Raw genomic sequence first — 17,937 nt, 5'->3', positions numbered from 1 at the left:
ACACACGTACCCACACACTCTCACAAAGATGCCATCACACTGCCACACATGGGGAAGACTGATATTACAGACACAGACGTACCCTGTCTGTGCTGTGCTGCATGCTATCATTTCAGGCGTGTCTGACTCTTTGCGACCCCATGGACTGCAGCCCACCAGGTTCCTCTGTCCATGGGATTCTCCAGGCAAGAATACTAGAGTGGGGTGCCATTCCCTTCTCCAGGGGAGCTTCCCAACCCAGGAATCGAACCTGCAGTTCTTCCATCTCCCACACTGGCAGGCAGGTTCTTTACCACTAGCACCACCCGGGAAGCCCTATACACCTTGTCAACTCCCAGCAAAAGGACATGTCACAGGGACAGAGGGAAAGTCACAAAACATAAACACCCTAATGGGACAGAGTCAGTCAGTTCAGTCGCTCAGTTGTGTCCGACTCTTTGCGACCCCATGAACCGCAGCACGCCAGGCCTCCCTCCCTGTCCATCACCAACTCCTGGAGTTCACCCAAACTCATGTCCATTGAGTCGGGACAGAGTCACACAATGGTAAAACTCACAGGGCTCTAATTCCAGCCCAGGGAGGATCACAGCAACACAGTCACACTGCCACACAAATAAGGCACAGGGACAGGCAAAGAAATGCCAGCATGGGACTTCCCTGGTGGTCCAGTGGTTAGGACTTCACCTTCCAGTGCAGGCAGTACAGATTTGATCCCTGGTTGAGGGGTGAGGGTCCCACAGGCCTCACAGCCGGGCAATCAAGGCATGGAATGGAGGCAGTGTTGTAGCAAATTTAGTGAGGACTTGTGGACACAGTGGGGGAAGGAGAGGGTGGGACGAATAGAGTTGCGCTGATGTATAGACACCACCACGTGTAACACATACAGCCAGTGGGAATTTGCTGCATGACGCAGGTAGCTCAAACCAGCGCTCCATGACAACATAGAGGGATGGGGTTGGGATGGGGTGGGACGGAGGTTCAAGAGGCAGAAGACATATGTATACCTATGGCTGATTCATGCTGATGCATGGCAGAAACCAACACAATATTGTAAAGCAATTATCCTCCAATTAAAAATAATTTTTTTTTTAAGAACAAAAAAATGGTCCACATTGAAAAAAAATCTTTAAAAGAAATGCTGTCACGATGTCATACAGTCAGGGCAGCATGAGCAATAATCATAGACACAGAGAACCCACGTCACAGCGAAACAGGCTGGCTTCATGCTCAGAGTGAAGTCCCAGGGATACAGCCACAGCGCAACAGAGGACACAGCCACAGTCACCCAATGGAACAGGGGGTAGGCACAAGGATACACTGTCACCTAGGTGCAGGAAACCTGTCACCCACAGACACAAGGTCACAGTCATGCTTATCCATGGCTGTAGATTTCAAGGACAGTCTTACAGTCCTATATGATGACCTAGTCTCAGACGCAAGCATTCCTACAGTCACACTCACCCACAGCTGCGTGGCGCCCACCAAGGCGTTTGTCATATGTGCCCAGATGGTCGTTAAGACTTTTACACTTACAGGGACAAGATTAGGCTGTCACCGAAAGTTACACTGCGAGGACACTGTAAGGAGGCAGCCATTGATGAATCTGGAAGAGGGCTCTCACCAGACGCTGCATCTGCCAGCGCCTTGATCTTGGACTTTCAGCCCCCAGCACAGTGAGATAAATGTCTGTTGCTTACATGCCCTCTCATCCCCAGTCTGAGGTACTGTGGTGGAGCAGCCCAAACACACTAACACCTACCAACAGCTGACACGCTCTCGTGGTGACACAGGAACTCTCATAGTTATGGGGCATGTGGACAAACTCTGGTCCCCACGGCAAATACCACATTAACACTGACAAACGTCACTAGTACAGTCACCCCTGCACGTGATACCTGCAGAATTGATGCATACAATACAGCCTGTCTCAAATTCAGGATGACAACTGGGTTGAGATGTCCTCAGGCATTCAGACACTGAGATACATAGGAAACACACACATGCTGTGGACACCCACAGTTTCATATGACTGGGGCCAACACGGCAAGGCAACTGCCTAGCCCAGGGATCCACACATTTTTTCCATCAAGAGCCAAAGGGTAGGACCTCCCTGGTGGTCTAGTGCTTAAGAGTCTGCCTGCCAATACAGGGGACGTGGATTCAACCCCTGGTCCAGGGAGATTCCATATGCTGCAGGCCAACTAAACACCTGCTGCACAACCACTGAGCCTGTGATCTAGAGCCCATGAGCTGCAAGTACTGAAGTCCAAGAGCCCAAACTCTAAAATAAAAGAAGCCACTGCAATAAGAAGCCTTCACACAACGAAGACCCAGCACAGCCAAACTTGAATAAATAAATTGTTTTTTTTAAAAAAGAGCCAAAGGGTAAATATTTTTGTCTTTGTGGACCAAAGGCTCTGTTGCCACTACTTGGCTCCACGGTCACAATGCAAAAGCAGCCGTAGGTGACAGTAAATGAACAGGCATGGCTGGGCTTTCAGTATTTCCAAAACAAACAAACAAACAAAAGGCAGCAGCAGATTTGGTCCAAGAGCTGTAGTTTGCCAATAACTGATCACGTGCAAATCTTGAGTGGGACAGAATAGGAAACTGGGGCCTAGGGAGGGTCAGGAATGCATTCTAGCATGGTGAGTCACAGCATCTACCTCCCTGCCTTAGAAAGGGACCCCTTGTGGGGCTGGGAGCTGAACTCTGCAAGGTGGAATGCAGGGGAGGCTGTCTCAGGGTGATGCACTCACCTTGAGCCTCGTCGGGGGCCGCCTGGCTCTCCAACTGGCAGGCCTGCAGTGCCCGGCGCAGTTGCATGCGGATGATATCTATCTTGGTCTTACTGTCTTGCAGCATCTGCTGGGCTGTCAGCAGCAGCTTCCGGTCCTGATGGCAGAGACAGGCCGTGAGGGAAAGACTGGGCAGGTGGGGGTCTGACCACCCGTCCTGGTGTCCACCCCAGGCAGGCTCTGGGTGACAGAGCATTCGTGTGTGGATATGACAGAATGTGTTCCTGGGTGTTGAAGGGAGATGGAGCCTGTGGCATGTGAATCTTGACAGCTGCCACCTAACAGCTGTGTGACTTTGGACAAGCTGCTCAACCGCTCTGGGTCCGTCTGCTCATCTGTGGGAAGGGGAGTGTACTAATAGCCCCAACCACCACTGGGCTGAGGATTAAAGGAGGTAATCTGTGTGCAGGGCTCAGAACTGTGCCTGGCACCAGCAGGCACTGTATTTGAGTCAGCTGTTAGGATGGTGTGCATGTGTGAGTGTTCCCCGCAGTGGGCGCAGCATTGCCTGTAGTCATGTGGGTGAGTCTAAGGGAGACTGGGTGTGAGACAGTTGTAGGCAGTTGCAGGAAGCAGGGTCCTGATGTTGGTGTGTGCAGTTCAAGCTACAGGGTTGACTGGGCATAGCCAAGGACCCTATGTGTGTACAAGTGCCAGGAACTGGTGGTGGACTTTTCCATTGACTTGGTGCTATGTTCAAAACCAGGCACTGTTAGACTTCCCTGGTGGTCCAGTGGTTAAGAATCCAGCTGCCAATGCAAGGGACACAGGTTCAATCCCTTGTCCGGGAAGATTCCACATGCAGCAGGGCAACTAAGCCCATGTGCCACAACTACTGAGCCTGTGCACCCTAGAGCCTGTGCTCCATGACAAGAGAAGCCACTGCAATAGGAAGCCCATGCCCTGCAACTAGAGAGTGGCCCCCTACGCTCCACGACTATAGAAAGCCTGAGCACTGTAATGACATCCCAGAGCAGCCAAAAACAAAAATAAATAAAATAAATGTTAAAAAAGCCAGGCACTGCCACTCTGTGATGAAAGAAGACTGGGTACTGACTGAAGGGGTCAGGAGGGCACTTCTGGGTGACAGGAAAGGTTCTGCAGTCCAGTAAGGGCGCTGGGCACCTAGATAAAACTTCACTGGCTGTACCCAGGTTTTCCGCACTTGATGTCCATTTATTACACCTCAAGAAAAGGTTAAGAAAAATCCTGCCTGGTCGGTGTCCTCCTGTGCGATATTCACATTCGTGTGTGCACTCACAGGCATGGATGCTCTCTGGGCCTCTAGCTGTAGGTCTAACTCTGCCCGTGGGTGTAAAGTGTCTCTGGGTGTTGCTGCCAACTTGTGACTGTGTACTTGGTGTTGGTACAACTGGGGGTACGTCTGTGTGACAACTCTGATCTCTGGGCGTGAAACACTGACGGTGTGTGTGTCTGTGCGTCGAGGTGTCCTGTTGGCCTGTGCTGTGTGTCCTGGTGTTCTATGATGGTGCGTGTCTCTCCGTGTCTAGAGGTGACTGTGGTGGTTATCCGCCACGTTTTTTCTGAGAGTTGTTACTGCCGTGAATCCAGATGTTATGACGGTGTGCGTGTGTCTCCGTGGGGATATGCCACTGTGTGTCTCTGAGAGTTTCTGGGAGTTGTTACTGCTGTGAATCCAGATGTTATGACAGTGCATGTGTGTCTCTGTGGGGATGTGCCTCTGCATGTCTCTAGATGCTGTGATGACCGTGGGTGTGTCAAGATATTATGATGACAGTATGTGTGTATCTGGGCTTCCCCGGTCGCTCAAAGTGGTAAAGAACCCGCCTATCAACGCAGGAGACATGAGTTCAATCCCTGGGGTGGGAAGATCCCCTGGAGGAGGAAATGACAACCCACTCCAGTATTCTTGCCTAAAAAATCCTATGGACAGAGGAGCCTGCTGGGCTACAGTCCATGGGGTTGCACAGAGTCGGACATGACTGAGCCACTAACCAGTAACATGTGTGCATCCAGGCGTTGATCTGTGTGTACACGTCAGAGATGCCACCCGCAGTGGGAGGCTGCATGCTGCCCTGTCTCTGGGGTAACTGAGTATGGGGGGCAGTCTCTGCCATGTGTCTATCTGACATCACCCACAGTCATCCAGTTTCCTATCTGACCCCACCCAAGCTGCCCACACTCCAACCCTGCTGCAGAGTCACTCAACAGCCCTCCGTCCCCAACCCAGAGCGCCCCAGCCTCCTGGGGGCAGATGGAGGTACCACCCAGCCCCCCATCCCACGTTCCAGCCTGTGATACGCCTGCAGGTGTACATGCACATGGGGGGGTGTGCACGAACGCTGCTCCCACCTTGGTGCTGCCGTTGCTGTACGTCTGGATCATGTTCTCTGCCCCCTGCTTCACCTTCAGCTCAATGGCCAGCTGCTTCTCCAGACCAGCTACGCGGCTCAGGTTGGTGGCTGAGCAGGCAGAGTCGCCTGTGCCAGGGGACTGGGGGGCATCTGGAGGGGTGGATGGGGCAGAGTCACCATGGCCCTCCTCTCCAGCTGCCCAGGCGCTTTTGCACCAGCTGAGAAGATCCACCCCTGGGCCTGGGAGGAGGAAGAGCTGGGGGCCAGGGGCCACGGGCCACAGGGCCCACTCCCCACCAGCCCTCATAGGGAAACCCTTTCAGGGCTGGGGCAGGACCAGTGTGAATGAACACAGGTGTGTGTGAGTCCTTGGTGTGACTGTACATATCTTTGTAGAGAGGGTATATATACCCCTGACGATGTACACGATTGTATAGGCGTCAGTGGGTGTGGCTGTGGTTAAGTCTGTGACCTTCAGGGTGTTGGCATAACTGAGTGTGTGTCTCTGCAGGTGCTAGTGTAACTGTGAGATGCGAGGTGTTAGAATGATTTTGTGAGATTCTGGGTGATGGGGATGACTCTGTGCACGTTTGCAACTGTCAGCACAACTGTGCATTCAGATCTCCTGGCACTGGTGTGACAGCATCCGAGTGTGAGAACAGCTGGCCATGTGTGTCTCTGGAGGTTGACACAGCTCTGTGTGAATCTCCAGAGAGTGGCATGACCATCAGAAGGACTCTGGGTACAGCTGTGACAGGATGAGGTTTTTGAGTGTTGGCTAAACTCTTTTTCATTATCTCCAACTGTTGATCTGACAGTGCTGCTGCTCCTGCTGCTGCTACTAAGTCGCTCCAGTCATGTCGGACTCTGTGCGACCCCATAGATGGCAGCCCACCAGGCTCCCCATCCCTGGGATTCTCCAGGCAAGAACACTGGAGTGGGTTGCCATTTCCTTCTCCAATGCATGAAAGTGAAAAGTGAAAGTGAAGTCACTCAGTCGTTTCCGACTCTTAGCAACCCCATGGTCTGCAGCCTACCAGGCTCCTCCATCCATGGGATTTTCCAGGCAAGAGTACTGGAGTGGGGTGCCACTGCCTTCTCCGTCTGATAGTGTTAGCCTCCAGATATTGACACACCAAAGTGGTGTGTGGGTGTTGGGCTAAGCGGTGCTGAGTCTCAGGTCTTGTCCAGTTGTGTGTGTAAGTCTCAGGCTGTTTATGGGTTGGTAAACACCTGTGACAGCAGCTCTGTGTGACTGAATCTCTGGGGGTTGGTGTGAGGATGTGTGAGTCCTTAGGTCTTGTGTATGTGTTGGTGTGACTGAGTGTGCATTTACCTGGGTGCTGGTTGGCAGTATGGAAGTCTCTGGGTATCCACAGAATAATGCTGCTGTTGTTTAGTCACTCAGTCATGTCCGACTCTTTAGTGACCCATGGAGTGTAGATGGCCAGGTTCCTCTGTCCATGAGATTTCCCAGGCCAAGAATACTGGAGTGGGTTACCGTTCCCTTCTCCAGGGAATATTCTCGACCCAGGGATCGAACCCAAATCTCCTGCACTGCAGGCAGTTTCTTTACTGCTGAGCCACAGGGTAGGCCCTTAGAGTTGTCTGGGTGCTGGCGTGACTGTGTGTGAGGGTCTCTGGCTACTGATATGATGTGTGTTACATCTTCGTTTTTAGTTGTAAGATGAAAAAGTTCTATAGATTCCTTGCACAAAAATGTGAAAATACTCAATACCACTGAGCTGTATGCTTAAAAATGATAAATTTTCTGTAATGTGCTTTTTTCCAAAACTTTTTATTTTATATTGGAATATAGGTGATTAAGGGGCTTCCCTGCTGCCTCAGTAGTAAAGAATCTGCCTGTAAAGCAGGAGATGCAGGTTCAATCCCTGGGTTAGGAAGATTCCCTGGAGAAAGAAATGGCAACCTATTCCAGTATTCTTGCTGAAAAATCCCATGGACAGAGGGGCCTAGCAGGCTGCTGTCCATGGGGTCACAAACATGGGGTCTAAACAGAAGCAATAATAGTAGCCAGCTAACAATGCTGTTATACTTTCAGGTGCTGTTATGTGTTTTTTTAATCACAATTAAAATTTTTTTTAATCAGTTGGAGCCTTTAGGCGTTGTCTGGGTGTGGGTGTGACTGTGAGTCTGGATATTTGTGTGATACCGTGTAAGCCCTTTGGTGGTGTCCAGCATGGGTGTGACTGTGTGTACCTTTCCCTGGGTGTTGGTTTTGGCCTTTGGTTTACCTGCATTTGGGCCTCCCAGGTGGCACTACTGGTAAAGAATCTGCCTGCCAATGCAGCAGACACAAGAGATGCAGGTTCAAACCCTGGGTCGTGAAGACCCCCCTGGAGAAGGAAACAGCAACCCACTCCAGTATTCTTGCCTGGGGAATTCCACTGGACAGAGGAGCCTAGTGGGCTACAGTCCATGGGGTCACAAAGAGTTGGTCACGACTGAGCACTTGTCAGCAGTAATAGCAGCCGCCTGCATTTTCAGGTTGGAAGCTGCCATGACCAAGTGTGTCTCCCTGGGGGTCAGTGGCAAGGGGCTGGCTGGCCTCACTCTGGGACACAGTCAGTGAGCCCTGGGCAGTGGAGGCCCCCAATCCCGCATCCCCCACCCCCAACCCCAGGGAAGCCTGGCTTACCGTGCACGCCCACCGCAGGGTCGGGCAGCACCACGTGGGCATGCAGCTCCTGCAGCTGCTGGTGCAGCAGGTCAAGCCTGCGTGAGGAGCCACGCAGCACCAGCTCCACGGGGCCCAGGTTACGGCCCAGGTCGGTGGTGGCTCGCCGCAGATTCTCTGCCCCTTCCTTCAGCTTCAGCTCCTTGCGGATCTCCCGCCGCAGACGCTCCCGCTCCAGCTCCAGCTGCTGCTGTACCCCAGGGGCTGCCAGATCGGCACCCGCCAGGCCCAGCTGCTCCAGCAGGGACCAGCTGCGCGGCTCACTCTGCAGGGGACGGAGCAGGGTCAGTGGGGCCAGGGCGACTCTGGGGGTACAGACCACGTTCAGCCAGCCTGGCCCAGCCTCCTCCTGGCGGGGGGTACTCCTGACACAGGGCCAGCTCCATGTCCTCCGATGGTCCCCCAAAACTGGGAGGTGAGAAAAGGCCCTGTGCCTGCTTCCTGACACCTCCAAACTGTGAGGTCCCAAGGGCAGGGCCTTCTCCTTGCCTGTCCCCTCAGACAAGAGGACCACAGGTACAGTTCAGTCTCCCCCACTCTGTCCTCATGCAGTGGGATCCTGCAGGGCAGATTCCATTGCCCCATCACTGGGTCCCCACAGCTCGGGGTCCCCAAGGTCTCCTTCCACTGTCCTCCCAAATTAGGGGGGCCCAAGAACAGGCTTTGTCTCCCTCTGTTGCCCCCAAGTGACCAGGTTTTGAGGGGAGACCCCGTCTCCCCTCTGCTGCCCCCCTAAACTAGGAGGTCCCAAAGGCAGGCCCCATCTCCGCTCCCTTATGCCCCACATTAGGAGGGCCTGAGGGCAGCTTTCATCTTCCTTCTGCTGCTCCCCGAATGAGGAAGTATCAAGGGCAGGCCTGTGGTGCCCCCCAAACCACAAGGTTGGGGTTCCAAGAGCAGGTTCCTTCTCCTCATGGCTGTACCCTTGGACTAGGGAGGACCGAGGGACAGGCCTCGTCTACTCCCTGCTGTACCCCAAAACTAGGAGGGTGTGGAGACAAGCTTTCTCTATTCCCTGCTGTACCTCCAAATTAAGAGGGCCCAGAGACAGGCCTCATCTATTCCCTGCTGTACCCCTAAACTAGGAGGGCCTGGAGACAGGTTCTGTCTATTCCCTGCTATACCCACAAACTTGGAGATCCTGGGGCCAAGCGCCATCTCCTCTCCTTTTGTCGTCTACAACTGGGACCCTAAAGAGAAGAGCACTGTTCCCTTCCTCCTCTATTTCCCCAACCTGGAAGCCCAAAGGGCCCCAAACAGTTTCATTTTTCAAACAGAAAACTCCAAAGCCAGCACCCCACCTCCTTCCCTCAGTCCAAAACCGAGAGGGCCTGTGCCACTTGGGGTCCTCTTCTGCCGCCCCTCCCCCACAAGGACCCCAGCCCCCACCTCCAGCTCCCGGTCCAAAGGGGGATCAGCCTCCGCCATCCTGGGTCCCGGCTGAGGGCCCCGCCCTCTTCCTGAACCTCAGCCCTGTCAGGGCCTCTTGCCTGCTACTTCCTCTTTCCTGCTGACTCCCAGCAACCCCTGCGAAGGCCAGCTCTGGGGCATCAAGAGGACCTTCCTCTCAGCCCCCACTCGAGGGCTGAGTCTGCTTCTCTGGGGTCATCCTAGGGGTGGCCCCTCTGCTCCCTGTCCTGAGGATGCCCAAGGTGTCCACAGCAGGCGCACACACACACGGGCCCGCTAGTGTGGACGTGAACAGCAGCCTTCCCCACATATACAGCTTCCCTACAACACACTCTTATACACCTACAGCCATGTGCAGGTACCACAGGCTGGCCAGTAGGTGCCCACCCCCCACCCCCGTATATACTTATATACCAACACCCACAGTGCTTACATGAATGGCCCAGCCCCCTTCCTGTCCCAACTTCCGGCTTCTTCTCAGCTCGGCTGCCTGCTGCTGCTGACCACAGCTTGGAGACCTGGGGGCCCGGCCAGCCCTGCGGTACCTCCCTGAGGCCCACATCATGAGGAGACAGCTCTGCAGGGCTGGGGTGCGAGTGTCTCCACTCAGGCATGATTATTAAGAACCATGGTGATTACTACAAGCTGCACTCCAGGTCAACTAATGCCATTCCAGGAGGTGCTATTATCACTCTGTTTTCCAGATGAGGAAACCGAGGCCTGGGGCGGTGACTTAACTTGCCCAAACTCCCACAACCAGCAGGAGACAGAACTGAGGTTTCCAACAAGAGTGCCCAGAATCGGAGCTAGTTGTCAGCCAGGCAAGAAGAGTCCCGCGTATATTATCTGCCGCCACAGTGAGACCCCATTTCAGAGATGAGGAAAGTCAGGGTTCACTCTCGATCAACTTCAAGGGCAGCTGCCCCCAGGGAAGATTTACTTCAGGCCTAAAGTATCACTCCCATGATCCTACTGACCCCTCAATTTTACCCTGAGCAGCTGCCATATTTCCCCTCCCTCTTTACAGGTGAAAAGACTGAGGCTCAGAGGGATGGCAGCAGCAGTTCTCAATGGCAGAGGGGATTGCCACCACTCCCACCTCACTGCTGAGGGCAGTTGGCAATATCCAGAGCCTTTCTGGGTTGGTTGCCATAACTGGGGCTGCTACTAGGCTCTGTGGGGTTGAGTTCATGGAAACTGCTTGACATTCCACTGTAAACACAAGAGCCTCCACCTCCAAGAATGATTCAGCCCCAAATGTCAATAGTGCTGAGCTTTAGAAACCCTGGATTAAAGGACACAGACTCACACCCTGAACTGCTGACCACGACCACTGGTAAGGATTTCACAGCAGCCCCACCTGCAAGGGGCTGAGCTGGTCTACGTCCTTCCTCACCGTGAAAACCCTCTTGGCTACATTTTTTTTTTTTTTTATTTGATGGCAGAAACCAAGGCTCAAAGAGGGAACGGCGCTGGGCCTAGGACACACCGTGAGAAAGTGACAGCTCTGGAATTGACACCCAGGGTCACCTACTACCACCCGCTATCAACCAGGTCCCACCGGCCACCCAGCCCCACCCTGTCCCCAGCAGGCAGAGCAGAGGTACAGCCAGGAGCAGGACTAGCTCAAATGAGGGGAGTCGGGGTTGGGAAGAGGGGAGGGGGCAGGGGAGGGGAGGAGCCAGATCCCTCAGCCCCACCCCCTCCAGCAGCTGAGGGCTGAGAATATGCAGAGAAGGGAGAGAGGGAGGCTGGGCCTCCCAGGTTCTCCTTCCTTGGGTGACTCACTCCTATCCAGGGCAGGGGTCACCTGAGGGCCAACGAGATGAACCCATGAATCAGGAGCCTGGCCTGGCCTTGGGGAATCCCCGACACCCTCCAAGAAACAGAAGATGCCTCCCCCACCCCAGGTCCAGAGGGTCCACCTCCCAGAAATTCCCTCTTCCTAGAGTGACGAGGGATCTAGACCCCATGTCCGGAGATTTCAATGCGTTGGGCGTTTCTGGAATCCGGACAGGACATCCGTTTGCCGGACACAGAACAGACAGGCACACACACTGGGACAGACAGAGGGACAGGGGTAGCAGACCCAAGCAGCCACGAGAGAGGAATGACCAGGATGGGGTGGGGGCGTAGGGGGAAGAGAGCAGGCAGGGGACGGGAAAGGGGACCAGGGCGCAGGTCCAGCCTCGTTCCAGGAATCACAGTCTCCGTCCGGGCCATGTCTGCTACATGCCAAATGCATGCATGTGCCAGGGGAGTCCTACACTGTCCTCCCAGGGGTAGAGGCAGGGACCCAGGCCCTCCCCAGCCCCCAAGGTCTGACCTTGTGTGATCGGCAACACCAGATACGCCCAGCTCCTCGGCAAGGCTGGCAGGCCATCAGCAGGACTGGGGCGGGGGACAGGGGGTCACCGGGGAGACACAAAAGGGATGTGGGGGCAGGTGCAGAAGGAGATGAGAACCCAGTTACACAGCAACCACAGGACGATGGAGGGCTGATGAGGCACTGTGGGGGCACCAGAGGCACAGGACACGTCTCAGATTCGGGTCACTGACCCCAAGAGGTTTCAGCAGTCACTCTGGCCCTGCTCACCACAGGCAGGGAAGGTGAGTCCCAGCCTGTGATGTCCACAAGGCGGCACGTCAGTGTCAGTCACCTGTGCCTCTGTGTGTGTTGATGTGTGGGTTGTGGGGTGACCCAGTCCAGGCAGGATTCCAGGTAAAAAAGAATCCCCAATTCATTGACATGGACACTCCCCACCTGGAATCCTGGGATAAGGTTCCACCTGGCAGCCGAGTGGCTGTGTGGGTCCCTGGTCCCCAGACCTAAAGAGGTGACTCTGGCACTTCCGCCAACAGGTGCCAATCTGCAGCGTCGCGACCATCGTAAAGCTCAGTCCGGAGGTGGGGGTGCCGCCGGAGCTTTGTGTGCGTGGGGGAGGGTAGTGGGAACGGGGCGGGTGGCCTGCGCCCTTCCCGGGGCATCGCGCCAGGCACCTGCTCAGGTGGAGCGGCACCTGCCAGAGAACCGAACGCTGGGGAGACGGAGCAAGCGGCAGGGTCGACTGGCACCGGGATGCCCAGCTAGCCACAGACACCCGAAGTCGAGCCTCCGCTGAGCCCCCGCTAATTCTCAGGGAAGGGCGGAGTGGGGGATGCTATAGGACCCCCCTCGTTCCCCTACCCTCCCCCGTGCGTCCCTCCACCTGTCGAGGAGACGGCGCTGGCTCCACGGCGCCGGCCAGGGAGGGGGCGCCTAGCGCTCGGGGGAGGTGGGGGCCCGCCCTGGCTGCCCCGATCCCGGGAGCTCCGGCGGCGCGCGGGCGGGGGTCCGCAGCGCCGGCTGGCCGCTGGGCGGCTGCGAACGCAGGTGCGCCTACCTGCACAGCGTCGCTGGCCATGTCCACACGCAGCCCGCCAGGGGTCCCCGGGCGGAGGGAGGGGCGGTGAGAGGAGCGCGCGTGCGCCCCGCGAGGGGCGGGGAGGGGGGCGGGCGCGGAGCGGCGCCCCCCCCCAAGGCGCAGGGCCGGCTCCGGCCTGCTCGGCTCGGGCCGCGCCTGGCCTGGCCGCCGAGTCCACGCGCCGCGCCCTCCGGCCCCAGCGGCCGCCGGGCCGGGTCACGTGACCGCCGAGGTCGGCGCCCGGGGAGGGGGCGGGGCCGAGGGGCGGGGCTCCCGGCGGCCCCCGGGGCTGCGGGGTCCTGCCGCCGTGCGCCCCCCTCCCGAGCGGAAGCTGACCCGTCGGCTTCGCTCGCCTTTCCTTCTTTCGGAATTCTCCCTTTTCCTACGGGTCCCCCGATTGAGCGCGCGGGAACCCAAAGGAAAAGAGCGAGCCACGTTAAAGTGGGGAGCGGTGGAGGCCTTTGGGCCTCCCGGGACCTCCTCTCAAAAAAACACAAACAACTCATTTTCTCCCTGTGTTTGCAAGTTCAGGCTTTCTTGGAATGGACTGTCATTCAAGGGCACCGGAGCTTCCCCCACAGGCTGGAGACAAGCTCTGAGCAGACTTGGGTTCAAATTCCAGTACCCTATGCCTTGGGGGAGTCTCCCAAACCTAACATCCCCTTATCTGTAAAAAAAAAAAAACAAAAAACAGGATTGACCTACCCACCCCTTGGAGGTGTTAACAAAATGAAATGAGACAATGCATGCCAAGTGCTGTGAACGCAGTAAGCTCTGGACAAAGGTTAGCTGCTGTGATTTTTAGTGTTTTTGCCATTGTTATGTAAAGAGATTTGAACCCTAAATCTGCCGTGGACTCGCTGTGGGCCCTGTAGCGTCTGATCCTCAGTTTTCGCCTCCGTAAGATGGGGACACGCCTCTTCTTCGGGGCTGCTGCGTGCAGGTGGCGCTCCACCGTGCAGACTCGTGCCCGGTCGGAGGCAGAAGGTGGAGACCTCTGAGGAGCTTCTCCAGGGTCTCCGGAGTCCCTGGAGCATGCAGCCTGGCTCGTGGCAGAACGGGCACTCCCTTTCAAACACGGTGACTGTGCCAAGCTGCGGTCCCTTGGGCGCGGGGCAGAGAGCGCTCCTCCGCCTTGGCGCCCTCCTGGGACCCGCCAGAGCGCGGGAGGGCTACCTTGGTTACCCGCAGCTTTGCATGGTATACGCGGTCCCAGAGATCGGGGCGGGGTGTTTTCTCTTCCCCTTTGGGCAATTCTTTGGGGCTGGGTAGTGGTGGAGAAGGCAATGGCACCCCACTCCAGTACTCTTGCCTGGAAAATCCCACGGATGGAGGAGCCTGGTAGGCTGCAGTCCATGGGGTCGCTAAGAGTCGGACACGACTGAGCGACTTCACTTTCGTTTTTCACTTTCATGCATTGGAGAAGGAAATGGCAACCCACTCCAGTGTTCTTGCCTGGAGAATCCTAGGGACGGGAGAGCCTGGTGGGCTGCAGTCTATTGGGTCGCACAGAGTCGGACACGATTGGAGCGACTTAGCAGCAGCAGCAGAGGCGGCGGCGGCGGTGGTGGTGGTGGTGGAAAGAGGAAAAGGAGGAAAAGAAATTATACCTATCTACAATCCACCCACTTCCCCCCTCCACGATCTCCACCGAATCCATCTTCATCATCGTTCACCTGGACCAGTGCAGTCGCCTCCTGTCAGTTCCCTGGGTTCCTTCCTTGACCTCATAGTCTCTTTTCCCGACAACAACCCAGGGATGTCTAGGAATGTCTAAGTCAGGTAATGTCCCACCTCTGCCTAGATCCTTCTTTGACTCCCAGCTTCCCTAGAGGAAAAGCCAAAGTCCTACCGGCAACCCACAAAGCCCTTCACCTTCCTTCTTGCCTCTTCTCCCACCTCTTCCCCTTGCTCACTCTTTGCAGCCACACTTGTTTCCTGGCAATTCCTCAAATATTTATCCATTGAATTAAAGAAACCTTTGAACCAGCTCTTTTGCTTTTGATTTAAATATGAGGAAACTCAGGCCCATCACCCTCAATGAGCTTCCCAGGTGTTGCTAGTGGGAAAGAACCCTACTGTCAATGCAGGATACACAAGAGAAGCAGGTTCCATGCCCAGATCGGAAAGATCCCCTGGAGGAGGGCATAGCCACCCATTCCAGTATCCTTGCCTGGAGAATCCCAAGGACAGAAGAGTGGGGAGAGGGGACTACAGTCCACAAGGTCATGAAGAATCAGATATGACTGAAGCGACTTAGCACCAATTATAAAGTCTGGATGTATATGATCCTTGCTGCATCTTCCTCTAATTCTCCAGCCCACCCATTTTACAGATGGGGATGATGGGGCCAAGCAAGGCTGAGAGCCAGTCCACCACCTTATCCAGGGAAGGGCCCTCTGCTGCCTGCCAGGTTTCCAGGCTGCTTCCCTGGATAGAGCTGGGGAACCCTGCCAAAGTCTCACTCCAACCTTCCAGCATTCATTTACTCAGTAAGTATTTATCGGCATCCACTGGGGACTTCGGTAGCACTGGAAACAAAATTTCACTCTGGGCTTGAAATAGGGACACCAAGGACTTACTGTATAAACTCAGCCAAATATGATAACTACACCAACACCTCCCTGTGCCTCCTCTGGCCTCTTTCCAGTCCTCTCCAGGGCCTTGGAAGCCCTAAATCACCCCCACCACACCCCACCTCTGCCTGCTGGAAAACCTGTTTCTGGCACTCTGGAGCTCTTAGGAAAAACACCACTCCTCATCTGGCCTACAAGGTAGTCCAGTCCAGCCTCTGCCCACCGGTCCAGCCACATCCCTCTCCACTTCCCTCAGCCCCATCTAACAAAACTGGCCTTCTCTCCGTTCCGCAAATATTCTCAACTTACTTCCAATCACAGGGCCTTTGCACTGGCTGTTCCCCAGTCTGTAATGCCCTTCCCTCACATCTCCCCAAGGCTGGCCTCTTCTGATCATTTAGTTCTCTGTTTGTATGTCATCTCCTCTGAGAGATCTTCCCAGAACACCTCCATATCCTGTCATCTCTGGCCCATGGCTCTGCTTTTCGTTTTAAGATTTTTTTTAATGTGGACCATTTTTAAAGTCTTTATTGAATTTGTTACAATACTGCTTCTGTTTTATGTTTTGCTTTTTTAGCCACCAGGCATGTGGGATCTTAGCTGCCCAATCACACCCACAATCTCCTGCATTGGAAGGTGAAGTCGTAATTGCTGAACCACCAGGGAAGCCCCTGTTTTCTTTCTTTTCAATATCACTCCTCTCTGAAATTTCCAGTAACTGGCCTAAGCTCACTCAGTCTTTGTGGAAGGAGTAAATGCACTGAGTGTGAGCTGTTAGGAGAAAGGTAGCCCAGCCAGTGAATGCCTTGGGAGGACAGCTGCCCCACTGCAGAGGAGGCGGAAGGGCTGGCACTAAGGGACAAATTAGGGAACTGCCAAATAGATAGAGAAGAAAAGGGTGTGTGGTGGAAGGAACAGCAGAAGCAAAAAGGCCCATAGGTGGGTGAGGTCGAACCTGGTATATCCTTCCTCTGCCCTCGTCTGCCACCCACATCCCCTCACTCATTCCACTCTGGCTACACAGTCTCCTCACCCATGCTGATTCTTACCTCAGGGCCTTTGCACTGGCTGTTCTCGCTGTTCTCCCTGCCTGCAATGCTTTTCCTTCTCATCTTGGCTTTCTCACTTCATCTCCATCTTTGTCTAAATGTCACCTTCTTAAGGAAGTCTTCCCTGACTGCATCTCCACCCAGAACAAGGCCCACCCCATCTCTACCAAACTCCACCCTTCACATACTTTTTTCATCCTTGAAAATTTTAATAAATTTGATGACTATTTTCTTTCTTGTCAGACTTTACCAGGAAGATGTCAGTTCCCAGAGGGCAGGAGGGGCTTCCCTAGTGGCTCAGTGATAAAGAATCCACCTGCCAATCAGGAGACATGGGTTCGATCCCTGGGTTGGGAAGAGCCTCTGGAAGAGGAAATGGCAACTCACTCCAGTATTCTTGACTGGAGAATCCCGTGGACAGGGGAGCCTGGCAGCTACAGTCCACGGTGTGGCAAAGAGTCGGACACAACCTAGGGACTAAACAACAATAAGATAGGATAGGGATTTTGTCTTGTTCACTGCTGGGTCTCTGACTCCTTGTTGTTGTTCAGTCCCTAAGTCCCCACTTAGGGACTCCTTGCGACCCCATGGACTGCAGCACCCCAGGCTTCCGTGTCCTTCACCATCTCCTGAAGTTTGTTCAAACTCATGTCCACTGAGTTAGTGATGCCATCCAATCATTTCATTCTCTGTTGTCCCCTTCTCCTCTTGCCTTCAGTCTTTCCCACCATCAGGGTCTTTTCCAGTGAGACGGCTCTTCCTATCAGGTGGCCAAAGTATTGGAGCTTCAGCTTCAGCATCAGTCCTTCCAATGAATATCAGGGTTGATCTCTTTTAGGATTGACTGGTTTGATCTCCTTGCTGTCCAAGGGACTCTCAAGAGTCTTCTCCAGCACCACAGTTTGAAAACATCAATTCTTTGGTGCTCAGCCTTCTTTATGGTCCAACCTTCACATCTGTACATGACTACTCTTGCTCCTAGAACAGGGATTAGCACACAGAAGGTACTCAAAAAACAGCTGTTGGATGAAAAGATGAACAAACCAGGTATCATGAAAGCATGGCTGGAGTTGATTTTTTTTTTTTGCTGATGAACCTGGAGTAGAGAAAACACTCCAGATGTTGCCCGTAGTGGGAGTGGAATTCAGACCTGACCCTGAGGACTGTGGGAACCACTGGTAGATTCTTAGCAGGGGAGGAACTGAATAAGGATTATTTCTCAAAAGATAAGGCTCTTTGCAAAGCAAGTCTCGCCAGCGGGGGAGGGTATGGGGCCTGAGAAAAGAAATGGGAGTAGATTCATTTGCCACCAGAAGAACTACTTGTATCAACAAGGCTAAACTCAAAAACATCATGTGGAGGGAGGGGATAAAGAAGCAAGGTTAAAAAATGATACAGTTTGCTATTATTTATATAAATTGCAAAAAAAAAAAAATCCAGAAAGGGACATTATGTATCAAGTTTGTGGAGCAGTTCAGAGTAGTGGGCAGTAAGCCTGGCATTGTGGCTGAGGTTTGCCAAGCTGCGTGCGTGCTTCAGTTGCATCTGACTTTTTGTAACCCTGTGGACTGTAGCCCGCCAGGCTCCTCTGTCCATGGGATTCTCCAGGCCAGAATACTGGAGTGGGTTGTTATTCACTTCTCCAGGGGATCTTCCCAATCCAGGG

At 54.3% G+C, this 17,937-nt stretch overlaps 1 protein-coding gene across 2 annotated transcripts in view; it reads right to left on the bottom strand.

The window, feature by feature from the left end:
• The window catches only part of PKN1 (protein kinase N1), a 28,830-nt gene extending 15,971 nt beyond the window's left edge, over positions 1 to 12,859 (bottom strand). Inside the window, exons 1-4 of one of the 2 annotated variants that reach the window (XM_055429692.2) lie at positions 12,626 to 12,859; positions 7,794 to 8,097; positions 5,133 to 5,284; positions 2,760 to 2,895 (exon numbers count right to left, since the gene is read on the bottom strand). In XM_055429692.2, coding sequence (XP_055285667.2) covers positions 2,760 to 2,895; positions 5,133 to 5,284; positions 7,794 to 8,097; positions 12,626 to 12,646 — 613 coding nt within the window. In that variant the 5' untranslated portion in view covers positions 12,647 to 12,859. Of the gene's footprint in view, positions 1 to 2,759; positions 2,896 to 5,132; positions 5,285 to 7,793; positions 8,098 to 9,221; positions 9,334 to 12,625 lie in introns of those variants that run through there. The other variant, XM_055429691.2, reaches the window with a different exon arrangement.
• Between the last annotated feature and the right edge of the window lie 5,078 nt (positions 12,860 to 17,937).

This window comes from Moschus berezovskii, chromosome 8 (assembly GCF_049115385.1).
Source record: "Moschus berezovskii isolate FMDL1 chromosome 8, NW_MosBer_1.0, whole genome shotgun sequence".
NCBI lineage: Eukaryota > Metazoa > Chordata > Mammalia > Artiodactyla > Moschidae > Moschus > Moschus berezovskii.
This window is presented reverse-complemented; position numbering and strand designations above follow the sequence as displayed.